Source organism: Porites lutea, chromosome 3 (genome assembly GCF_958299795.1).
Source record: "Porites lutea chromosome 3, jaPorLute2.1, whole genome shotgun sequence".
In the NCBI taxonomy this organism is placed as follows: domain Eukaryota; kingdom Metazoa; phylum Cnidaria; class Anthozoa; order Scleractinia; family Poritidae; genus Porites; species Porites lutea.
Genome location: NC_133203.1, coordinates 1,005,334 through 1,030,608, shown reverse-complemented (window position 1 = coordinate 1,030,608; position 25,275 = coordinate 1,005,334). Strand labels below are relative to the sequence as shown.

Sequence of the window (25,275 nt, the reverse complement as noted above, 5' to 3'; positions counted from 1 at the left end):
GTACATGAGACTAAGCTACCACGCACTAGACGCTATGTACAACCCATTCTAAGGCAGAGCAGGTTTTTCAATAATTGCATGCCATTTCCGAATAGATAGTTATTTTGAAAACAAAATATTGTTTATATATCAAATATATTAAAGATAAAATACACGTATGATTACAAATGGATACGTAAGTTTAAAAAGCGAGTATGTTAGACTGCTTTACCGATAAAATTCAGACTTACTTACTACTTGTACTAAGGTTAGAAAATATCAAATACGACGTTAAAATTGCCCTTCTATTTAGGATAACAAAGTACACCAATAAAATATCAATTTTGTTTCAAAGGTAAGGCAGTCGTGCAACTGTAATTTCTAAAATGATTCGTGCGCTAATAGTTAAAGACTGAAACAAACATTTATAGTTTACCAAAAAATATAACTTAGCCGTAAACCAAATAAAACTAGAGGATTAAGCACTAACATTATTGGCAAATTTTTTTTAAAATATTAATTAAAATATCAAACATAGATTATGTTGCGTTGGGATTCTAAAAAAAACATTTCTGTACATGTACACACACAGATCAATAAAATGTGTCCTAGAAAACAAAATACATTGTAATCATTTTGCTTAGCGCATTCATAGTAGTTAATTAAAAGGGTAAAATGCAACGATTGTTTTCTAGGATACTGTCAAGGCTGCAAAACAGATTTGAAGCAAAAAATGTACACAGATGAGAGTATTAACGCCTGGAAAGTAACCATGGATTACACTGAAATACTTTAAATAATTGCTGGTTGAGGAAAGGAAAACAAGTTAATAGTAAATTATATATACTTGTACTTGTGTAATGATAGAATTGTTTTAGCTGATAATAAACAAAGCTATTCTATAAGTCAAATATGTTGTTTAAAAATTGTGATCTTTTGTAAAGGTTAATATTTTCATAATAATTTTTAAAAAATAAGTATTCACACTGTACACACAATATAACTACCCTGCTAATGCAGTATATCTCGCCCATGTTTACCGTTAATGACACATTCACAAAAAGGACATAGATCACTAAAAAAGGGCAGACTGCCCACGATGGCTAAAAAAGTGCCCTCTGATGAATGCAGATTTCTGATTAGATTTACCAAAATAATCAAGTACAGGCTATAATAAATACTAGTTGTGCAATCTAGTGATTAAGATCAGTGCAATTTCTTTTACTCTACCATATATTATTCTAAGGTGACATAGAACATTAAGCTTAGCTTATCTCATTATTAACTGTATAATATTAAACCATGTTGACCTTAAGGGAATTAAGAAGGTTTTGCCTTAACAAATAACCCTTACTTGCTTAACTTTAAGAACAGTCATATTAACTGGATAAACACTGCATCTGTAGGTAATAAACCTTCTTTTTTGTGTTTAATTAAATCCTTCTCCTTTGCTACAAAATATTAAATACAAAGCAGCCTTGACAGATGATAGAAAGATAGCAAAGTAACTATTAATGTTTAACAGATACGTGTAAAAACCTGTTTCTTTACACATGATCCAAGGTGTCTTGCAGTTTAAGTGAAAGAGATCCAGCTCCAAGCTTTTGTAATGTCAACTTCTCTGAAACCATGAAATTGAGCTGTCCAACATTTGAGGAAAATGGCTTGTATTACAGTCACCTTAGAGATGGTCGTTTTTCGGTACAAGTTCTTGCATGGTTGTACGTAACTTGGAAGTTCTTCTTTATAGAAATGCGTTTCTCAATAATCATCGCCTTAAGTAAACCACAAACACAGAACATAACAGAGTAACACACAACATAAAACCTGGCACTTTGCAAAACAATTTAACTTTTTATCCTAAGTCACCAAGAACTAAGACAGAAAGTGAAAGTAACGTCATCGAAAAATTTTCAGTATAGGAAATTCCAAAACGAATGTTTCGTCCGAATCGGTCGAACTTCATCAGCGATGTGTCAGATGGCGTAACAGAAAAGTTGTTTCATATACCCTGGAGAGGAGAGCCTTGGAATCAAAGAATTTGTTTGCTGACTGCGTAAGAGATAACTAATAAAACGTTTTCGTATCCACTACACAATGATGCAAACCCCAGAAATTAAAGGGAAACACGAGGGTCACATGGTACTGATCGACGCGAAGCAGTAACAAAATCACGTAGAGTACACAAAGACTGATTTGAAACAAGTCCCCGATAGGCTTAACAACTGGGTCCGTTGCAGGGATGTGTTGCAAAACTGTACACACGAGGCTTCATGGCTTCACACCCCTAGGATATCCCTAGCAAATGCATCTAATAATATATCCCTGGGAGAAGTACTCTAACATATCCCTGGGATATGTCTCTGCAAACATGACCCCTCGTGTTTTGGTAACAATTTGGAAACAACTTTTTTCAGACTCGAATTGATAACTAATGCTCTATGTTTCCTTTCATATATTTTCAGTTATGGACGGCTACGATGAAAACGGACTTGAACTCTGATGTTTCAGAGAGATAGATAGCACAGACTTATCACTTCTCATTCTTGCTTTTCTAATATTTGAGAGACACATTCTTGAAATTCAACCTACGCGTATTTTGACCTTTTAATCCCAGAGTGGACCAGATAAAAGAAAGTATTAGGTTTCAGTTGAATGATATCCTCGAGATCCAAAATTAAGAATCACTGTTTGTATAATGACAGCACCGCAGCAAAGTATTGCTCGGTAGCTTTCATTTGAATAGTAACATTGCCTGGTTTCACCCAGACTCATACGTTAAAACAAGAGAGAATTATAAGACAGAGAGAGAATCTTAGGGCGTTGGCCGAGATATGTGAATTTTACTAACAACTATTTCTAGAGGTTGCAAGTGAACGGAAGTATAACCCCTAAGACGTCCGCACATTTTGATCGACTGTTTGAAACGTCATCAAGTCTACGCGCGACTGCCTCAGAGCAAACAGTGCGGGATAGGGACCTTAAGATCTGAGGACGGCGACGGCAGAGAAAACGTCGCTGAAAAAGTGAATTCGCGTCCTTTCAATCTTCATAGCGAACCCTTCCAAAGTTGAATTCCTAAGAACCATATCCAAGTTCAGAAAGAGGGACGAAATTTCGTCGTCGCTTGTGTACTTTCCTCTGTACAACGTGAAATTAGGCATTTTCACGTCGTAGTCGTGCAGTGACGGCAAAGAAATCTACAAAAAAGGGCAATGCACGTACAAAATTGTTGTTTTGATTATTAAACCTATTGCTTTTGTGACGTTCTCATTGCCGTCGCCGTCGTCGGATCTTAAGGTCCCTAATATTGTAATGGCGACAGTTTAAATGAATTCTCTCATGACAACACTGAATAAAAGTTTGCGGACTTCTCCGGAAACCGACTCGCAGTTAATTTCAAGGGTTTAATTGGTCTAAAAATAACTTGGTGAAATTCACATATCTCAAGAGCTAGACTGGGCGTTTCACTCTCCGTCTCATTATTATCTCTTAGTTAAAACCACGTTAGATATCTCCATTATTGACTCCATTATTGCTAAATTATACCTTAACAGAGAAGAACAATACAAAAGGACATATAACCTTGTTGATCTAAACCCCATCCCCAGCCAATTGGAGCAAAAAAGAAAAAAATGGTAAAAATTTCATTACATAAAGAACTTCTTGTTAATAAATTATTCTCTTATATCATACCAATCAACCCACTAAATGTTTGCTTTGATATAGAGCCAGTATGGCGATAAATCGACCGTTTTTACCCTTAAAATGCGAACAAAATTGTTCGGGATTTATGATTAAGCTTATTAACAGAAAAAAAAAACGTGAATAACGATAGGAGGAAATCGCAGTTTTGGGAAAATATCTATAAAAAGTCGACAAACTAATATAATAATGCTTTTCTTGTGTGGATAAACATATTCAAGCACATTAAAAACGATATTAAAACGCTGTCGAGAAAAGTTCTATCAACATGAATCAGTCCACATTTAAGTTAACTAACAGAAAAGCAGAAGTTAGACTTCTATCAGATGTACTTATCTACACAAAGGCTTCTTGCCAAAAGTGATTTATTTACAAAGGCTTTTTTAAAGATAGTTGATCAGTTTCCCCTTCTAATAATTTGGTCCCAAAGCCAGGTTTTATGTTCAAAACAACAACATACACATCACAACAACAGGACATCACACACACAAAAAAAGTCAAAATCACGGAGAAGTTTCTTGGCAAAAAAGAAAAATCATCAGAGAAAGTCAACTGTGACTTGGCTGTCGTCCACTACGGTTCTGAAAAGAAGTAGAAGAAGAGGTAGATTGAAGCATCGATAAAGGGGGAATTCTTGTTTAAAACAAAACAAAGAAACTTGAAACAATATTAAGTGTCAGGTTACCTGTGAAATTTGCGGCGACAAGCCAGTGCATGTTCATTCTTTTCAAATGTCACCAAAGCCTTGTGTTTTGTGGTAGACATCTTAAGTTGCTGGGAATGTAAACACACAAAAGTCACTCACTAAACAAACTAAGTTATTTTATCTTATTTACTCACATGAACTAGGCTTGTTACAAATTAGTACAGCCCGCAATCCTATGGTGTGACCATTCAAATGAAACATCTTCAGCAGTACTCTCACATGGTACTATTCATCTAGTATGTAGTTTTAACTTTTGAGTCTGTGGATGGAATCCTATCCATGGTGTGACCATGATTTCACATCAACCCTCTTCAACATGATACCATTTATTTACTATTTGGTTTTAACTTTCGAGTGTGTAGACGAAATTCTTTGGTTTGACCACTGAAAAGAGAGCTCGGCTCTTCACAAGTTCCTTCACATGGCACCAGTTCTTTTTAGTATTTTACAAAATAGAATTTGTGAACATTTTTCTGGAATTCTTATTTTGGGACCTGTTGAAAGGGTGAATTATACAGTTTCTTCTGATACCTGAATTGGTCCAATGCCTTGCAAGAGCTCCTTTAGCCGGCTTGGTGTGATATTTTCAGGCAATGAGCCAATCACAACACGGTTTGAAGGTTTGCCGCCACTTGATGCCTTTGTGACCACAACACGGTTCGCTTTTGAGTCAGGCGTGGCGCTCGACGATTTAGTCTTGCTCTCAGAGGGCCCAACCACAATACGCTGTTAAAAAAAGAATATACAATAGTCGTGGTTATAGACACCGTGAAAAAAGCAATCTCTCGCAGTACATTTTTCGTGCTGTTTCCACAAACAGAAGTAAAAGTGGTGACACTCAAACCGGTTTCCCGCGCTACTCGGGGCGCACAGCGCGTTTATTACGCGGGAAATTTCATAGGCACTGTGCTGATTGGTTCTTTTATCGTGATCTCCGACTCGGTAGAAGACACGGTCACTCTCTGAAGTTTTTGACCTTTCCATGGTTATATCACAAGGTTAATTTATCTTACGAAGAAGTGTTCATACGCCGTTGTGTTTTCCTGATGTAAAAAAGGTGCAGTGTGCAGCACTCCAAAAGAAAGTTGTTTTCATCGAGATTGAGTTTGAAACTGATTAAATAAACACTCCACGAAGGATTCTTCCTAGAACTGAGTAAGCGTGGACCGCGTAGAACTTGTTCAGAAAATATTGGACGGCCTTTCTTCGCGTAATCCTTTACGCATTCTATTCAGAAGAGCTCCATTTGTAACCACTGACTCATAAGAAAACAACTTCCTACAGTTCGTATTGAACATGACCACGTGGCGTGGCACATTCACAGCACCGAAGAATTGTATATATTTTGTTTAATCGGCGAGGAGCAAATTAACAACTATGTAGCTATACTGTTTAGAAGATAACTATTTACTGCCATGGCGCACAGATAGCATTTCAACGCGTCGTAGTGCGATGGAAGACTTTTATAGCGTATAATTAAGTTGACTCTACGGAGCTAACGTTACTATACAACCGCCTACATTTAAAGATTCAAAAGACCTTTTGTACTAAATATAGCGTACCGTTAAACCAGAGGTATAGTACTATACCTTACAGTTACAATATCAATTCGCCCACACTTGTAACTTGTTTAAAACGAAAACTATTCAGTAGAGACCTTGACAAACGTAACCTTACCTTGGACGAATTACTTTCAGAATGCCTAGTTTCCCTGCTCTCCCGTCGGTGAGATGACCTATCCCTGCTTCGACTTCTTCGATGGCTGTCCTTGGACTTATCTTTGTCCCTTGTTCGATCTCGCTCTTTTCCTTTGTCGCGATCCCCTCTATCTCTATCACGATCTCTGTCACGTGACCTGTCATGACGCGCATCTCGAGAATCGTGTTGTTCTCGTGGATCTCGCTCCCTCTCTCTCTCCCTTGGTTTTTCTCTGTCATTTCTTTCGCGGCCTCTGTATGTGTCACTGCTTCTATCAGGTCGTTCCCTGTGGAAACATTATGTCATTGCTGCACTTAGGGGATCTTTGACTGTATGTACTATGATAAGCCTCAAACTTAAAGATTGTTTCAATTGGAACATCTCAAAGTGTCGTTATTGTAAGGAACAGATTCCCCATATTTAACTCTGCCCTTTGGCTGACGGTCACAATTTGAAAAGCTTTTCGAGGTTGTGAAAACCATAGGCACAAATAAACTCTCGTGTCTGTAGACGAAACACTGTACAGAAACTATTTTGCAGTAGTTTCACACAATTTCACTGGTACTTTTTAATTTATTAAAAATAGAAATAACGATTTTCCTTAAATCTGGTTTTAGACAGTCTTAATGTTTGAAGAGTTAACCAAGCAGAAGGAACTTTACAAACCTTGGTCTGTCCCTCTCTCTCTCACGACTTCTGTCTGGTTTTTCCCTTTCTCGTTCTCTTCGACTGTCCACATTTCGTCTTGATCGTGGCGGTGGTTTTGCTACGCGTACAGGTGACCGCTGCTGAGGAGTTCGTGGCGAGACTGACCTTGAAAATGATCTTGACCTAGATGATGACCTAAATAAATACAACATTGAACTCGATAAACCAAACTCATATGCATCTCGCCGAGTCTTGGGGTTAGCTTGGCTATTAAAAAATCTGTTGGTTATACATGTACACCATGGCATAACTGGCATTTTCTTCACAAACAACAGAAAAAGATCAGAAAAAAAAAAACAGCAAAACAAAAATCTTTTCACTAGAGATCCACCAAGTTTACAAACGCAAAAGGCAGATTTAAGCGTTTCAAGCAAGACTGTTTAACTTTTTAATTTGCGGAATAAGTTAACAGAAAAAAATCAACACATTTCACTGGTGTCAGATGATGAAATCGAAAAACGGCCAGTTGTTGATGAATTTGACTTTAAAACCGTTTACAGGACATTAATATTAACAATGTTTTAAAACAAATTTACGAGCATTTACATAACGATACGTAAAAGAAAAAGAAAATCTTTGGAGATAATTGCATAGTGGCCAAACGAGCGACAGCTTTCGAGTTGGCCACTGTCATGTTAGCCGTCGAATCACAACCCAAGATTTCTCAATATGGTTGGATAAACGGACATTCAAGTTAAAGTTCCCTAAATTTTTGGCCCTTGGCGTACTTGAAATCATGGCTATCTTGGATTGGTATCAGGTCACCACCGCCCCAAATTTGATTCTAGAAATAACGCAATGACAATGCACCTTGATCGAGATCTTGACAATGACAATGAACGTGAACGCGACCAAGACCTTGCCGGTGATCTGGAGTAAGAGCGAGACACAGATCTTGAAGGCGATCTTGAAGCACTGCTGAAGTCACTGTCTGCGCTATCTGCACTGTATCGTCTACGATGCTTCTTTGACTTGTGGCTCTAATGAGAGGAAAATAAAAGAAAAATTTAGATTATAATCTACTGGTTCACGTAATGTGGATGTGTGACTCTCAACTCTGTGGTGAATATTTACATCGCCGCTTTGCGTCTCGGTAAATCTACCCTTCCGCTAGCCACCTCCACTTCCGTGAATAATTGTTATATATACTCTCCATACTGATCTTCATACATTTCTTTAAAGAATTAGTTGAGAGAGTTAACAGATCAAAACATTTTCTCCTTAGTGATCATTTCATTAGTTCTCATAACCATTTCCCTTGGCAATATATGGATATTGTTAGGAGAAAATTGATGTTGGTCAGTATTGCGACTTAAAGTGACTGTAACTATTGGGCTGATGGATTTATAATTTTCCATTGTTTTTACTCTCTTGTATGAGACGGTCTGTTCACTACATTCACTGTGTGTATTACTCTACTCAGAATATCTTAAAATAACCTTAAATGAGAAGTTAGATGGAATTACACATCTTGTAACTTAGAAATTGTGTGCAATTAATTTTCTTTCTAAAAGTAGATGTATCTACTCTTGGAAAGAACCAACTCCCTGAGGGCCAATTCTCATGACCACCTCTCGGAAGTGACCACTAACCCTTAGCATTTTGGGTGGATGCTTACAGGAGGTTCAACTGTATTTCATTTTCAATATGACCAGTCTGACTTTTGGAGAGCGCCCTTTAATCTGCTTACCTTAGCATGTTTGTCCAAACCATAAGCGGCAGCAGCGGCATAAGCAGCATCTCTTTGCTGCTGCATCAGCTGCCATTCTGCACCATACATGGCTGAATACGCATCATAAGGATACTGCTGTCCATATGGAAACTGTTGCTGCCTTGCAGCCGCAGCAGCAGCGGCTGCTAGATTAGCTCCCTGGGCGGCAGCTGCAGCAGCAGCTGCTGCTCCCATGGCATTGAATCCCGGTGGTCGCATCGCTGCATTGGCTACTTCCATGTTGGGCACTGTAACACGATGACCAATTACGATCCTTTCAGGTTCTGACATGGAGACATCAGCATTCATCCCTTGAGGACGTATTCCTTGCTGCATGGCTCCTGGGTGCATAGGGCCTCCAGGGGGTACACCTGAAGATGACATGGCTGGTGAGGGTCCTCTTGGTGGCATGCCCTGATGCTGTTGACCTGGTAAGGGACCAGGACCTCCGGGACCACTGCCATGATGTCCAAGTCCTCCTTGCACTAGGCCACGCCCCGGCATGGGGCCAGTGGGGCCATGTGGTGGCATTGCATTTGGTGCTCCTGGAAGCATACCCTAAAATTCACAATCAAAGACATTCCATTCAGCACTGAGCAGTTTTCAGCACTTCAGAAAATGACAGTTGCGTTTTCCCCCCCGATATGATTTTGAGAAGTCTTGATAGTGTAGTTTACAGAGGTAAAGAAATAATTCTCACCCTTGGTGGCAGTTGAACACCAGGGCCCATTCCATGGGGTTGTCTCATGTCACCTTCAGGAAAGTGCCCAGGGCCAGGTCTTGGGCTCGGTCCTTGTCCATGGCCTTGTCCAGGACCTGGGAGGGGTCCAAGTCCCCCTGGGCCCATAGGGCGTGGGCCATGTTCAGGAGTCATTCCAGGTCTGGGTCCCTGTTCTGGTAGGGGTCCTCTGGGACCTCCAGGAGGTGGTCCCCTAGGACCAAAGTCTCCTCCTCCAGGGCCTGGTGGGAAAGCACCTTCTTGACGCACTGGACCAGGATGGGGTGCAGGCATACGGGACCCTGGCATATCGGGTCTTGGAGGAGCCATGTGAGGTCCTCGCATAGGACCTGGGCCTGTTATGGAAAAGAAAAACACAATAAGTTATCTGGGAACATGATGCACTATACAATATTAGCAGAACCACACAGCAAACTGCCAAACATTTTTACACAACGAAGTATTAATTTTCATTTTAGACAGTCTCATTAGAGTCTAAGCATTCTAATGGTCCCCTAAAGAAACAATTTAATCAAGCTGCTACAGTTACCATAGCCTACTCTGTCTCAACTTTCACTTGAGCCTTAAAAAAAACACTCCTACTTCAGCTCGCTTGGAAACCTTCTTGAAAAGTAACTGAAATCTCTGTAAATCATTCTAAGAGAGTACATGGATATCTACCTACACTAGGTACAGTACATGTAAGTCATAACAGTACTCATTAGACAGACACACCTGAGGTGGACGGTGCCCTCATTTCACACCCCCATCTCTCCATCACTGCTCATTTTTACAGGTATTTAAAGGAATTAAAGCTTAATGGTAAGGAAAGAAGTCAAAACAGGGATTTGAGGCCACACCTGGGAATCCAACCTCCCACACAGAAGGCCTTGTACTAACTAACTCTGATAATCCGTACTCATAATATAAGATTTTCTTTTTGCCTAAGAGCAGAAGTAAGAAACTAAGAGCCATCAAGTGCTGTTAGAACTGAAAGCCATGTGATGAAGACATTAACTACCTTCTGGCATTCCTCTTCCACCAGGTGGGGGTCTAAAATGAGGGTTGATATGGATGTTCTTTCCCTGTGGTGGCCCTGAAAACAAACAATAAATATTAGGCAAGTTTTGATTAGAATTTAATCTCAGTGAAAAGATAATAATATCTTAAGGACCAATGATCCTCAACAAGGTCTTGAGTGATGTTAGGCTGCAATGCATGCATCTTTGGGAGGCAAACAAGCACTGGAATTTTCTTAGATCAGGCTGCACCAGTCACAGGGGGTGGGAAAGGAATGAGTGAAGGGATGGGGGGGAGGGTGGGATGGAGATTAGCATTAAAACTCTTCATCCATTTCACCTCTCTTCTTTTAACACTACCCAATCTTCCTTTGCTTTAAAAAATAGAGGAAACATTTACAGCTTGCTTGCCTGAAAATACAGCTGCACTGCAGGCTAAGACGATGCACAAAACTTTCAAATAAAAAGAGCAGATTGTGATATACAAATCTTTATCTTCTGCAAACTTACTTGGTGGTCCTGGCATATGACCATCAGGGGGTCCAGGCATGTGACCAGGAAATGGACCATTTGGTCCCATTGGAAAACGGGGTCTGGGACCAAATCCAGGATCATGTTCTGGCCCTGGTCCCATTCCCGGTCTGGGTCCATGCATGAAGGGTTCAGGTCCCCTTGGGGGGAAGGGTGGATGCATCCCTGGCCGAATCATCCCGGGTGGGGGTGGTCCCCTGAAAGAAAAATAAAATCCTCAGCTAAACATTTGATTTCTATCAATGCCAGTACACTACACACAGTGTTGACTGAATGAGTACACAATAGCAATGGAACAACTGATAACAGAGTGGAGAACACCATGGTTGTATGCACACCTGGTAATCTTGCATTGAAAATAAGGTAAAAAAAAAAAGGGGCTGCATGGTTTTAGTCCAATTAACAGAAGCTGTGATTTTGTCAAAAAAAAAGAAACAACAGTGACTGTTGGGTGCTGAAAATAACTGTAATTTACAAAGTACATTGTAGATCCTTTAATAAACTGTAGACGTCACTCATAGAAGGTGAAATAAAAATAAGAGTTATCATTTTCATACATCATTGGTCCCCCTCGTCCACGCCCCCGTCCTTGATCTCTTCTGAACCAGTTTCTGTCATCTTGTTTTCTGAAGTCTCTCCCTAGCAAAGAAAAAAATGTTGATTAAATGTTGTTATTGTTGTTTTTATTGTTATTAATTTTCTATTGCAAGGTACTACATTTCACAACATTCTTCAGTGCAATATAAAATTAATGGTGTCTCTTGATAGGAGAGTACACAGTAGATGGTAAGATCCTAAAGCCAGACATACCAGTTCGTAAAAAGTAATCACAGTCGTGAGTGAAGACTCTCTCACTGAATACTGCTAAGGAGACTCACAAATAGCGAAAAAAGAAAAGCCCCATTTGAACTCTTATCATTTCCAAATTGATGCAACCTAATGAGCGGCCATTCTATAACAAACAGCGATTTAAAGTTCCGCCATTGAATTTTTTCTGATTTCTGAACTCCTGCAAGTGGACACCTATAAGAACCATTCCAGCAGGCTCATAAACTTCACATTGTCATTAAATTTTGATTGTGCAGGACTGTTGCTAAGATTTCAAGTTGCTGGGTATATGCAATTAGTAGCCAGGAGGTTGAACAGCTAGGAAGTTCTTTTGGTTTTAATGAAAGTAGCGTGGTTCATGCTCATAGTAATCAGGGGAAATCCCTGGCCCTAAGATCTTAGTGACAGCCCTTCTCAGAGCTTCGAGTACCCTGGTCCTAATCAACATACTTGGTTCATGTTTTTCAATTTTGTGTTGCTCTTTAGGTCTCTCAGACTTGAAACGCTGCCTTGTCTTCTTCCCTTCATCTTCACTGTCACTGTCATTCTTAATTTCTTTTTTCACCATAGCAACCGGAGTTGTCTCCTTTTTACTATCCTCCGCACCTTTGAATAATTATTAATAATGATTAATATTAATCCATCACTTTAGTTCACAGCAGACAATTAATAAAATTGTATCCCTACCCAACACCGTATGTAGCTTTGAATGAACATGAAAAGTTGAGGATGGTTTTGTCTGGGTGGCCAGCTTGCTTCAAAAACCATTTCAACTTGTTAACATTGAGAAAAAAGACAATAAATATTACTCAAAACTTGAACGAAGGTTGTTGTATCAAGCTGAAATAAGTATCAACAAACCTTCACAGAGATTGTTCTGGTTTGGTGAGTTGGGTATCGAGAATCAAGATGCAACAATCATGAATTAAGTTTCAATGTTGACTCCATTCTTGATTCATACATGGATTGAGCATAGCGTGGTAACTTTTGAGTGGTAATGTATGTCTCCAACATCTTTAAAAAGGTACCTTTCTGAGGAGTTTTCTTGCTGCTCTCAGCGGCTCCTTCAGAGAGCCCCTTGATCTCTTTGTCAATGTCATCTAACTCATCATCACCATGTATGCTTACAGCATCCAGGTCAACATTATTTGCCCTGCAAAAATCCTGTGAGGTTAGCGTGATTTTAAACTAGATTGCCCTCCACTTAGTGCAAGTACCATTGATTATCACCCAAAACATTTTAGGAGATTTGGTTCAAGCATGGCAGCTGCCAATGGTCATAAAATGTAAATGCTAGAATTTTACCAAGTCTAATTTTCATAAAATAGAAATCACGGTGACGGCAGTATATGCAAATAGATATTTAAAATTTCAGAAAAAGCAGATAGATCTGATGAAGATCTATGATTGTTCCACTGGAAAATAAATTACTGATTACAAGAGCATCAACAGACAAAACTCTCAAGAAAAAGATGAGAAAATAATAACTAACCCATCCCCTTCGTCATCACTCTTCAACAATTTTTCCTCATCAAGCTCCTCCAAATCATCTTCTGACTTCCTGGCCTGAAATAATATGTTCAAACGCAATAGATATAGCAATTTATTTCGTTATGAAGACACCACAAAAAAGCTTCAGCATAGTTAGCTCAAAGTACTACAAGTAGCTGACGACACTAGCCTGAAATGTGTAGAGATGTAATAATCTATCAATTATTGATAGATATACATATATGATTAATCTTATATGTTTTAAGGTACTTAACAATTTAGCTCCTGCTTTACTGGTAGAACTATTGTGTGTTTATGAAACTGTGAGGTGCCTTCACTCATCTTCTGACAAATGGCGATTTGTTAATAAACCCTATAACCTATAGACAAACAGTCTCAGGGCCCTATCAGTCCTTGCCCCTCTCCTCTGGAATTCTTTGCCTACTGATATTAGATTGATCGACAATGTAAGTTAATTTAATTCTAAGCTGAAGACCTATCTTTTTAAGCAAGTTTATGAACTATCTTATGATTTTATTTTTTATCATTTTTTTTGTTTGTTTGTGTTTCTGCTACAATGTAAAAATTATATGTAAATTAGTCTAGAATTTTATTTTTTATACGCATTTTTATAGCACTGTAAAGCGCTTTACAAATATTTTATTATTATAATACGGTGGCCCACAAGTGCACACCGAATTCCAGAAAGTCACACCGAATTCAAATAACTCACACCGAATTCAAATAACTCACACCGAATGCAAATAACTCACACCGAATTCAAATAACTCACACCGAATTCAAATAACTCACACCGAATTCAAATAACTCACACCGAATTCGAATAAACTCACACCGAATTCGAATAAACTCACACCGAATTCAAATAACTCACACCGAATTCAAATAACTCACACCGAATTCAAATAACTCACACCGAATGCAAATAACTCACACCGAATTCAAATAACTCACACCGAATTCAAATAACTCACACCGAATTCAAATAAGTCACACCGAATTCAAATAACTCACACCGAATTCGAATAAACTCACACCGAATTCGAATAAACTCACACCGAATACAAGTAACGAGCGACGCCTGGGTGCGAGTAGTGAGGTGACCAATCCCGGTATCCTCTTGGCTTCTTCTTCCCGCGATTTCAAGATGGCGGCGGCAAACTCAACAACATCGCTAACATGTGAAGTTTGCACAGCAACAGTGACGCTTTACAGCAAGTTTTGTGCCACCTGTGGTGCTGAGCTTGATATAGAAACACAAGCACTGAAATATTATTTCAACGAAGGATACGAGTATGAGGTTATTCTGTGCTTTTTGCTGAAATACCACGGAATAGAAATGAGCCTGCGAACGCTCAAGGAGAGATTCAAGTCACTTGGGCTTCGACGACGGAACCTATTGGATTCAAATGACCAGGATATCAGAGCTAGAATACAGGAGGAGTTAGATGGGCCTGGTTGCTTAAAGGGGTACAGGAGCATGTGGCATACTTTGCGCCGTGAGGGTTATCAGGTGTCGAGGCAAGCAGTGGCGACATGCTTACAAGAAATGGACCCTGAGGGGTGCGAACGAAGACGAAGGCGGAAGCTCAAAAGAAGAGTTTACACTAATCCAGGGCCGAACTACTGTTGGCATATTGATGGCTATGACAAATTGAAACCTGACGGGTTCCCGATCCATGGCTGTATTGACGGTTACAGCCGAAAGATAATATGGTTAAGATTGGACAGAACAAACAATAATCCCGTAGTGATCGGGAGATATTATATGGATGCTGTGAAGGAATACGGAGGATGCCCCATGAAGGTTAGAACTGACTGTGGCACTGAAAACGGCCTTGTAGCAGCAGCACAATGCTATTTCATTGGCAATGATCTGGCACATATTTATGGAACCTCACCTCACAACCAACGAATAGAAGGGTGGTGGTCGTACCTAAGACAACACTTAACTACTTGGTGGATGAACTTTTTCAAGGACTTACTGGAACAACAAGTCTTCACTACTGGTAATGAACTACAGATGGAGTGCTTGTGGTTCTGTTTTTCTGGGCTCATTCAGCAAGATTTGGATAGCGTAAAAGTACACTGGAACAGCCACTACATCAGAGAGTCCCGCCATGACACTGTAAAAGGAAGACCCAATGAGTTGTTTTACCTACCTGAACTGCGCAATACTGAGGACTTTCTTGCTCCTGTCAGTGCACAGCAGTGTGACTATATCACAGATAATTACCTTCCCCTTGCAGAGAGCACCAATGAATACCAGGAGTATTTTCAGTATGCCTTTCAAGCTGCAGGTCTTTCCAACCCCCAAAACTGGCGGGAAGCCTTAGACTTGTACCATAATCTTTACAGGTATGCATCCAGTTGACTATTTCAGAGTCAGACACACCTGCCCTGACTCATATTTATTTGAATGGTAATGAAGATCGGCAAGACAAAATGATGTATACGTAATTTTCTCTTGAGATCAGATACCAAGTTTGGTTTCAGAAGATACACTCGTTTCAAATCTGTATTATTAAAATTGTTCTTGTATGTGGGGCAAACGTGTCTGATTGTCCAACTGGAAGCTACGACACCAGATTGGTTTTCCTTCACTGCCAGGCAACCAAACTTCTGTTAAGTTGTCTTGGGTTCTGTGACCGTGTAAGGTCGAGTAAAAACAGACTAGTACGTTTACAAACAACAACAACATGGATTCTATTTATTCTTATCTGTCACATGACTAGAGCATTCCAAATATGGGCAACATTACATGTAGGTACGAAATGTTTTCGTCATGGGTCATTTTTTGCCTCCATAACATAACGACAACGAAGCCCTTTGTAAATGTAAACATAAGACTTTCTTCAAAAGGTTGTCAAACTGTTCTTTCATTGTTTTTTATTGTTGGTAACAGAAAGATCTGAGTTCTTTAAATACAGTAAAAACCGGCGTGTAAGAACCTATTTCAGAATCTGTTTAGCCTAATGTCCTGGTAAGCACCATTTACATAAGAACCTGTTTAGGCTAACTTGCAAAAATCTAGGTTCTTATATGCGGATATTTACTGTAGGTAACATCTCCTTCGTCAACGTTTTATGTGAAACAATTATCTTGTAGTAACAGTAACAATAACATATATTAGACACTAAAAGCACTTTCTGTTTGATTTACAAGAGTGTTTCATGCAGCATTCTTAGCCCTTTACAGTTTATGGAATATAATATCTTTTGCAGCCCTACTGACATTTCTCTACATCCAGAAATGTTTTCTCTCCCCTGGTAAACTAAACAACTGGACTTGGTCGTTAATGGTTAAGAAATCTCAAGAGCTTTGCAGCATTACCCGGGTAACACTTATCATAAAGTACTGTAACATTCAACTAATTTAGTAGTAAGCATTACTGCCTACCACACCAATGTCAACTTACTTACTGATACTAACAAACTGAAACTAGAGTGGTTTTACATAACCCGTGAAACACTGTGTGAAAATTACTGTGTAATACTACAAAGTAAGCAAAAGGAAACAATGCAGTTAGTGTCTAATAGTGCGTACTAGACTACTATTATTTTCACGAGTTAGGTAAAGTCACTCCAAAACATACAGCTTGTAAAAAGCCCTTCCCAAGCCCCAATGTTATATTAACAGGAACTAGTCACAATGAATTAACATGAACTAACTTATAAAAATTTGTACATACACTGAAAATTAAAACTTGTCCCAAGAATGCAAAAACAATACTTGTGAACAGTCAATAATTTTCTTGTTCTATCACTAACTTTTGTTACATGTGACCATTTTGTCACTTTTCAGTCAGTCGAAACCAACTGTGAGCAAGGCATGCCTTTTCTTTAAAATTCTTCAGGTAACAATGCAGGTAACTACAAAGAATATAGCTGCTTTATAAACATTTTAAACTCTTGTCAGTTCTGCTGGTAAATGGGAAATGTTTAAAACTCGTGATAAAAGTCCAGTCAGCCAACACACGAAAAATTTGAAATTCTCTGAGTTAGTTATACAAAGCTGTCAATGCAATAAAACATATTTACTTTACTCTGTCCAAAGTCCTTGCATTTGTAAATTGCAAAATTAGAATACATTTTAAACTGCTTTGGGTCGGTCATGTGGCTGACTGGGTCTTCACTAAGGCTGTGTGGCCAATGAAATGCACTAACCCGACTACCACCCACAGCATCCTTTTTGCATGCAGCAACATTGTAAAAAAAAAAATACAATGAACTGCATCAGTGACATTCCTCAATGTTTCGACTGGTCACTCAAAAACTTAACAAACATGTCACTAAGCAGTTTCAATTCAGCGTAGTAAAACCAAAACAAATATACAATTACTGTCGCCAATCACGACAAATGCAAACCATGAAACAATGAACCAACCACAACTCGGCAAACACATACAAATGTTTTCAAGTTTTGGGTTCACTGCTGAGAAACTAACATGTTTTGCTAATCAATTGCAGAGTACTGTCAAAGAAAACCTGAAATTCATTTCGAGACTCGGGTGAAAACCATTCTATACCTTAACCTGTCACTTCACTCTGTCCAAAGTCTATGCATTTCCAAATGCATTTCCTTTGCACATGGCAAGTAGTAAGACATGTTTAAACTGTTCTGGGGTTTTCATGTGGGAGACTGGAAATGTGATTTCCTTGCTGCAGGCTGCCACACGGGGAAAGCAGATTGTGTGATTAGGATTTCTTGTGAAGCAATCATGGTCGAAGAGGGCAGTGACATTCAGCGGCTCTCCATTTAAGGGGCGGTGCTTTTGGCCTGTCAGCCACCCCAATACACCAGATGGTGTGGTGTCCATGGACTGAAATCGCTCCACTTCGCTACTTTCAGTGTTCGTGTCATTGAAGTCCTTCCATGCTACTGGCTCGGAATAGCCAGTTATTTGTTCATCTTCCAATGACATCAGAAAATCTTGTAGGTTGTCAATGACTGCCTCTTCAAGTGGTCGTTTTGACGAGCCCTGTTCCGAGTAGCTTGGATTGACAAGCGAAAAGACATAATTGGCATCTACCACCTGATTTGAACCTTTCACAAAAAGAGGCTTGCATAAAGAAGCATTGCCCCTAATGACATCATATGCACCATACAGCTTCAGACCTTCACAAAATTCTTTCATGTACAGCAAACGCTTGGTCATAATGCTTAGTTGCATTGTTCCAATGACATCCTCTTTGTGGTCATGATCAATGATGCCAGTGTATCCATGGTCAACAATTACATCACACAAAGCACCTTCAAATGTGTCACAAGCTCTTACTGCGTCGAATAGCTCTTTGTCCTTTGCAGTGAAATGCCTGTCAACATCTAGGTTGCCAATGTTCACATCAGGGTCCAACATCAACTGGTACACACTCTCATCCAAGAAAGATGGCGCTGGTCCTCCTTGAGCCAAAGACACTGCAATGATTTCCCCACAGGTTTTGAAACTTTTGTTATGAACATTGTACAGTGAATTTATGGGGGCTCCATCTGGAAACACTGCCAGCCCCATATCATTAATCAACTGTGCCAGAAATTCTTGCGATAATGCACCGCTGTCTACACCATTCTCTCCACTATAGCGCACTCTTAGCACTTTTTCAGGAGACGATCTGTTGGCTTCTCTTTGCCACAGGGACAAAACTCTAGGAAATGGGGACCCTCTTCTAGAAACAATAAAAAACTGACCATCTTGGTCAACCTTTTGAGACAGGGACTTAATTACACTTGAAATATCTTGATGGATAGTACCCATTGACATGTTGTCATCTTTCCCATCCTCCATGTTCTCGACAGCGTCAATCATGTCAATGGATAACTCATTGTCAAACTCCCTTTGTAACTCAATTGCAATTTTCTCATCACTAGCAAACACAGCAGATGCATCAGGCTCTTCATCAGTTGTCAAGCTTTTCAGTCGCTTCTTCTCTGGCTCCTCAACCAGCTCATCAGTATCTCTATCTGATTCACTATTTAGGTCAAAGTGAAAGTCACTAAGCTTGCATAGGTACAACACAATTTTGTTGTAGTCCTTTCCAGTTTCTTCTTTGTATCGTTTGAGGGAAAAAAACTCTTTACTGGCAGATGAACCTGGAAGAAACTGGGCTTCTTCACCATTTTCAAGTAGAAGAATGTAGTCTTCGTTCTCATCATAGAGGTCGCTGTTAAAGGCTCTCCACTTTTCCACAGCTTTCTGCAGGATGACTTTGTAGGTGGCTTTGTTGGACACTCTCAAAGCAAGACGCTTGCCTCTCTTTGGTTTGATACACACGTTCTTGTCACTCCATACCATGAGCCCAATGTTGATCTGCACTTCTATCTCTTTGTCACTTGCACTTCCAGCCTTTTTGCTTACAATGGATTTCCACTGTTGGCCTTTCAGTTTTTTGAACATATTGAAAGATTTCACGTGACAAGTTGAAGCGTGAGAAGTTGAAGCGCATAATGTGGATGAATGGCCTAAGAGTAAAGATGACAATACTCATTACTCCCTAAGTGATTAATTGGAGGTAGCAAATGTGATATAGTGACAAAGAGAGTAATAATATTCACAAAGTTATAACATAAAATCTCTGGTCCTCTAAAATTCAGACTTGTGACAATTTTATCCTGGTTACAGCATCTGATGATTCATACAGTAGCACTTGGCAACTGTTGTGTAGCATGAAGTGACAAGAAGCATCACCATAATTCAGCATTTTGTTAGGTTTACCACTCACCATTGCTCATTGGTCATTGGTCATTTAGAGCATTGTATATATGGTGTGACTGATTGTGTGACTGATAATAATTTGTGCATAACAAGGGATCATGAGTTGTGTTAATTGTATTTCAGTGTAAACAAATTACCGGTACTGGTAGTGTGTTTTTAACATTACCCATGGCTGGTTATTACAATCGGTATTATGAAAAAATTATGGCTAATTATACACAATATAAATAACTTACCCGTTGCACGCAGTTCATTAGATTGCTCTTGGGAAGAATGAGCTAATGGAAAAATAATTATTAAGAAAATATTAAGTCTAAAAGATCACTATAAAAGTTCCAGTATTCCTTCATTACAATAGAATGTGCATTTCCAGAAAATAACCATACTCCCCCCACGGAAGGTTTTTGTTTTGCACCCCCCCCCCCCCCCCCAGGAAATTCCACTTTAGCATCATACTTTTCTTCTAAAATTTTGGGGCTTAAAACCCCCCTCCCCCTAGGAATATCCGAGACCTTCAATGGGGTGGTTATGGATTTTTCTGGAACTGTACAATATATTATTTTATAATTTGATCAATCATATACATCTAAGTCTACTGCATCTAACAGGAATTCAAATCAGCAAATCAATCAATTACAATAGCAATAATTACTATAAAAATGTTCAGTGCAATTGTACCTGAATTTCCTGGAGTTGTGGCAGTGCTGCACCGACCTAGAATAATTTTATGCAATAAACACATAGTTACAAACAAAGATAATGCAATAGCCCATTGATAGGATAGGACAAAGCTCTTAAAAGCTTGTGATTTATTGGTTTTTGCATTACACTGTTCACAGTCCTCTATTTTCCCGTAAGATTGTCGCGAATGTTACGAGCGGCCGTCTCCCACCCCCACCCCCACCCTTCCTGACGCCCGTCCCCTAAGTGTTTAGAGGACGCGTTCGCCTAAAAAACAAGATGGCGGCTACTCGTATAAACAATCGCAATCGCGACGATCTTACAGGAAAATAGAGGACTGTGAACAGTCTATGCCCCCATTGAAATGACCACTAATGTGTATCAAAATTGTGACTTGTGCAATCCTCTATTATAAAAATCGCATCTGCATGGTTGCGCTTTTAAACATAAGGATACATTTCATTTATATTTCATTCCACGACTATCCCCTATCCAAAGTGAGTCAACACAGTGCTCGACTTTCAGAAAAAAATCTTGGGGCCAGCTGGCCCCCAAGTTTTCATTTTTTGTCGCCAGAACAAGTATTCTGGTTGCCAAAAATTATATTTAAGAATTAATGGATTTAGTTGTGTGAAGGATAACGGATTATCGTTAGTGTACGTTTTCCCAAAGAAGATAGTCACCTATCTTGGGGGCCAGGTTGGCGACCAGGGGTGAAAATTTGGTCGCCACTGAGTAAAAGCTGGGCGCATTGGCGACCCCACGGGTCGCAACGTCGAGCCCTGCAACAGACGAGGGAATCACCGCTGTATAGGTGTAGCTGCTTAAGTCTGTAAATTACGGTATGAAAGGCTTGTATACACTTACCTGCACCACACTTGGAGCAAAAATTGTCCCCTTCTTCCAACGCACATCCACAGCTCGAGCAGAACATGGCGGGAGCGGGAAGAACTCCAGGGAAGAAGAATAAGAAGAAGAGGATACCGGGATTGGTACCAGGATACCTTGCAGTCACTTGACTGCTCGTACCCAGGCGTCGCTCGTTACTTGAATTCGGTGTGAGTTTATTCGAATTCGGTGTGAGTTTATTCGAATTCGGTGTGAGTTTATTCGAATTCGGTGTGAGTTTATTCGAATTCGGTGTGAGTTATTTGAATTTGGTGTGAGTTATTTGAATTCGGTGTGAGTTATTTGAATTCGGTGTGAGTTATTTGCATTCGGTGTGAGTTATTTGAATTCGGTGTGAGTTATTTGAATTCGGTGTGAGTTATTTGAATTCGGTGTGACTTTCTGGAATTCGGTGTGCACTTGTGGGCCACCGTATTATTATGATACACCAATTATTTGTTTCATAATGGAGACACCACAAAAAAGCTTAAGCATATTAAGCCAAAGTACTACAAGTATCTGATACCACGGTGTTATATGTATTTTATTTTTTAAGGGGCTGTGTCATGGCTGTTCATTTTGCTTATACATGTATTGCTATTTACACCTCCTTATTCACGACGGAACTTAATGTTAGTGACAAAATTATTGGTTAATTACAAAATCACAGCTTCATGGCAAAGAAATAAATTCTCCCAAGCATTAAATCAAACATTTTAAGCATCAAAAATATTTCAGTGACAATTCCCACTGTTTGATTCAGACTCGATGAATTTTGTAACATAGCACTTTTTTCCAGTACTCAAATGTACATGGGTAGGATGAACAAAAGTGTCATCAGAGCTATTGATGTTTATGCTGCACATATACATGGGAGGCAAGTGTTCTCACAGCTACAACATTGGTGGATAGACTTCATGTTCATTTGTATAATGTAGCTTCTGAATTGCCTTAGAAAATTTCGTACCTTTTTGGCTGTTGGCCCAGAGTCTTCTACAGTTTTAGAATCTTCTTTTCTAAGACACAAAATTAAGAATAAGTCAAAAGATAGGTTTCTCAAAACATGCATGGATCTTGAATCCAAGGTTTAAAGACTTTTTAACGCCACTAAATTCTGCTTCATAATATGCTGGGCTTATAGAGCTCAAAATTACCAAACCTTTGCCCAAGTAAAATCTTACGCTCCCTTGAAACTACAGGCTGTATAACTTTTAAGCACTCATACATTATATCACCACTGAGCTCAAGCTAAGGCGTAATGTTCTGAACTAGCTCCTAATTACCAGTGATGACTTTGTTGATGTTTCACAAACTGAAACCTTAAATTCTTAACATTGACTTACTACCATACATCACAAAATTTCACGATTTTTTACATTTATCTTTTTACATGTACAAAAGGAGGCATGCGTGGCCAAGCGGTTAACACCTCGGACTGCAGGTCTGAAGGTTTTCAAGCCTTGCCAGTAACATTGTTTCCTTAGCCAAGGAACTTCACTCCACTTTGTATCTCTTCACCCAGGTGTATAAATGGGTACCAGTGACATGCTGCTGGGGGGTAACCCTCGGACTAGCATCCCATCCAGGAGTAGCAATACTTTTAAGCTTGCTTCATAATAAGGAAACTGATATAAGCTCCAGCCATTGAGCCTTTAGGCCATGTGCGCCTTTTCATTTTTACAAGGACCGACATCAAAGGCAATTTTACTTACTTTGGTTTATTGTTAATGGCTGGGCTCTTCTTCACTTTTGGACTTTCTCTACTTGTTTGCCGTTGCATCTGTTGTTTTCCAGGTCTCCTCCCTCTGCCCCTATCACCCCACATATGTGGCCCATCATGATCTACTGGAGGCATCCTTGGTCGCATGTGACCTGGAGGCATACCCATGGGACCTGGAGGACCAGGAGGGCCAGGCATAGGACCTCGCATCATGGGCCCATGGGGTCCACGAGGGTGTGGTCCAGGGGGACCCATCATCATAGGACCTGGTGGTCTTGGCATGGGACCACCCGGTGGCATACGGGGCCCATGTGGTCCCCCAGGACCAAATGGAGGAATTGGGTGTGGTCCATGATGCCTGAAGGGTGGTCTTGGACCCCGCATTCCATGTTCTGAATAATAGAGACAAATGAAAGAGTTGAATACATAGTGTAAAGACATAAACCATTACAGTAAAATAAACTATATATACTTATATAAATTGCAACAGTAAATCGCTGACCCAGGGGAAACGGAAATTTCCCCACAAAAGGCCTAGTACAGTAAAGCAAACCCTGGCAAAAAAGTCAGAGCATAGGATAACTGCCAGCTCGCCAAAGCATGCCAGTAAAACACTAACAAACGCAAACGCCACACCACTGCCACGCTAACTCCAGGCCAACTACTGAGCAGCTAGCTACTCGTCATTAACTAAGTTAAATAAGTACCTTTAACCTGATTAAAAATAATTATTATTACCAAAGTCAACTCCAAGACTTCCAAGCTCATCTGTTAAAAATAAATAAAGCAAAATAATCAAGAAAGAGACACATATTTTATTGCTCTCAAAGGACAGTGCCTCCTTTGACAATGCCTTTTCATACATTTTTTGGCTTGGATTATGAAAGGGGAGAAGAAGAAAGGACTAAAAGGAAAAACAAAAATGAGATAGGGCCAAATGTGCAGTTTTCACTTTTTCTACTGACCTCTAAATTTATGAAAATTGCCTTTAAATGCATTGTTGTATATCTCCCAGATTTTAACCCATAACTATCTCTGCTTATTACCACCAAAAATATTTTGTGCATGGACATTCAGTTTTCAATACACCAGGATGTCAAAAGATATTTTTCTGCAGCTGCAGCAATTTTTGATTGAAGGCACTGTCCTGCAAATGTGTAGGCTGCAATCAATACCAAAACCAAAAAATTGAGGGGTTAGACCGAGGCCATTTCCTCTTTAAAAAATTAATATAAACATTTGGCAGTGATAATTTACTAGCTTAGGAGACCTCAAAAGCATTTATATAAGTTCTGCTCACGATAAAAATCGATCAATTTTAACTCTTTTGAAAAACTGAATCTGTGGACGAGAATCGAATGTTGACAACTGATTGACAATTCTCATGATTGATGCACGCGGATATGACTCAATGTCGTTCTGAAACTGACAATAACGCGTGCATTTTTTCTCTTGGTGAAAGGAGTATTTCATTCATACCATAAAATACGATCAGTGCGATGTCTAAACATGCTTAAGTTACTTATTGATATTTTGAGTACTTTACAAGATGAAATATTGTTGCTCACTCTAACCACGAGGTACATGTAGATTAGACTTAATCAGGTCGGGCTCGCTTTGTCATAAACGAAGACACTTACCTTCGTGGATTTCTGAAAAGTCCATGCTTTAGTTCTTAATGGACGACACAGCTTTGCTTGCTAAAGAAATGGCATTTGAAATTGGTCTAAATGGTGACTCTAGGGTACGTGATCCTTGCAAAATGCAGAAAAATTTGAGAAATTTCACGTCAAAAAATCCGCCGCCATTTTCATTCCACACTTTATCGATTCGAAGGAACATAAGCGAGGTTACACAGTGCCTTTCCGAAAGCGAGGCTGGGATGAAAACTGTGGGTGGGGAGGGTCGGGAATTTTCTCAAAATGGAAAACTGAGGTTTAGGCTTACAGAGGGAATAAAGAAAATATTATCAAAATGCTTTTAAAAAGCCAAATTCATGTTTTTTAACCTCAAGAAAACGTTATGCAAAGATAGCTCAAAAACAAATTTCAAGTTTTATTCTCTCAATTATGTTTTATTACTAGTATATAAATTTAAAACACCTCAATTTAATTTTTTCCAATATGAAAGCAATTCTTTTCTATCTTTGATATTCAAGA

General features: G+C 39.4%; 2 protein-coding genes and 1 long non-coding RNA gene across 4 annotated transcripts; all 3 read right to left on the bottom strand.

The window, feature by feature from the left end:
* Positions 1-1,380: 1,380 nt before the first annotated feature.
* Positions 1,381-24,937, bottom strand: LOC140930131 (uncharacterized). 2 transcript variants are annotated; one of them, XM_073379798.1, is made up of 18 exons: positions 24,757-24,937; positions 23,855-23,884; positions 23,109-23,508; positions 22,364-22,412; positions 13,096-13,169; positions 12,632-12,756; positions 12,054-12,209; positions 11,333-11,414; positions 10,755-10,972; positions 10,247-10,321; positions 9,208-9,581; positions 8,487-9,065; positions 7,607-7,776; positions 6,755-6,931; positions 6,068-6,374; positions 4,922-5,116; positions 4,370-4,458; positions 1,381-4,265 (listed from the first exon to the last, which is right to left on the bottom strand). In XM_073379798.1, the coding sequence occupies exons 1-18, from the start codon at positions 24,779-24,781 to the stop codon at positions 4,223-4,225; spliced, it is 3,168 nt and encodes a 1,055-aa protein (XP_073235899.1). In that variant the 5' UTR covers positions 24,782-24,937; the 3' UTR covers positions 1,381-4,222. The 2 variants fall into 2 exon arrangements, with proteins under 2 accessions (XP_073235899.1, XP_073235900.1); XM_073379799.1 differs by lacking the exon at positions 23,855-23,884.
* Positions 17,115-19,552, bottom strand: LOC140930130 (uncharacterized). The gene has a single exon (XM_073379797.1). It carries the CDS (start codon positions 19,507-19,509, stop codon positions 17,674-17,676), a length of 1,836 nt encoding a protein of 611 aa, XP_073235898.1. The 5' UTR covers positions 19,510-19,552; the 3' UTR covers positions 17,115-17,673.
* Positions 20,045-21,586, bottom strand: LOC140930129 (uncharacterized). The gene is made up of 3 exons (XR_012164818.1): positions 21,376-21,586; positions 20,506-20,541; positions 20,045-20,105 (listed from the first exon to the last, which is right to left on the bottom strand). It is a non-coding gene; the product is annotated as an uncharacterized lncRNA (long non-coding RNA).
* Positions 24,938-25,275: the final 338 nt, after the last annotated feature.

Excerpts from the sequence above, each read along its gene's own strand:
- LOC140930130 (XM_073379797.1), bottom strand. The coding sequence starts at position 19,509 with ATGTTCAAAAAACTGAAAGGCCAACAGTGGAAATCCATTGTAAGCAAA.
- LOC140930131 (XM_073379798.1), bottom strand. The coding sequence starts at position 24,781 with ATGGACTTTTCAGAAATCCACGAAG. Across the intron at positions 12,757-13,095 it reads AGTGATGACGAAGGGGATGG|GGCAAATAATGTTGACCTGG; the intron begins GTTAGTTATTAT and ends GGATTTTTGCAG. Across the intron at positions 4,266-4,369 it reads TGTCGCCGCAAATTTCACAG|AACCGTAGTGGACGACAGCC; the intron begins GTAACCTGACAC and ends ACTTCTTTTCAG.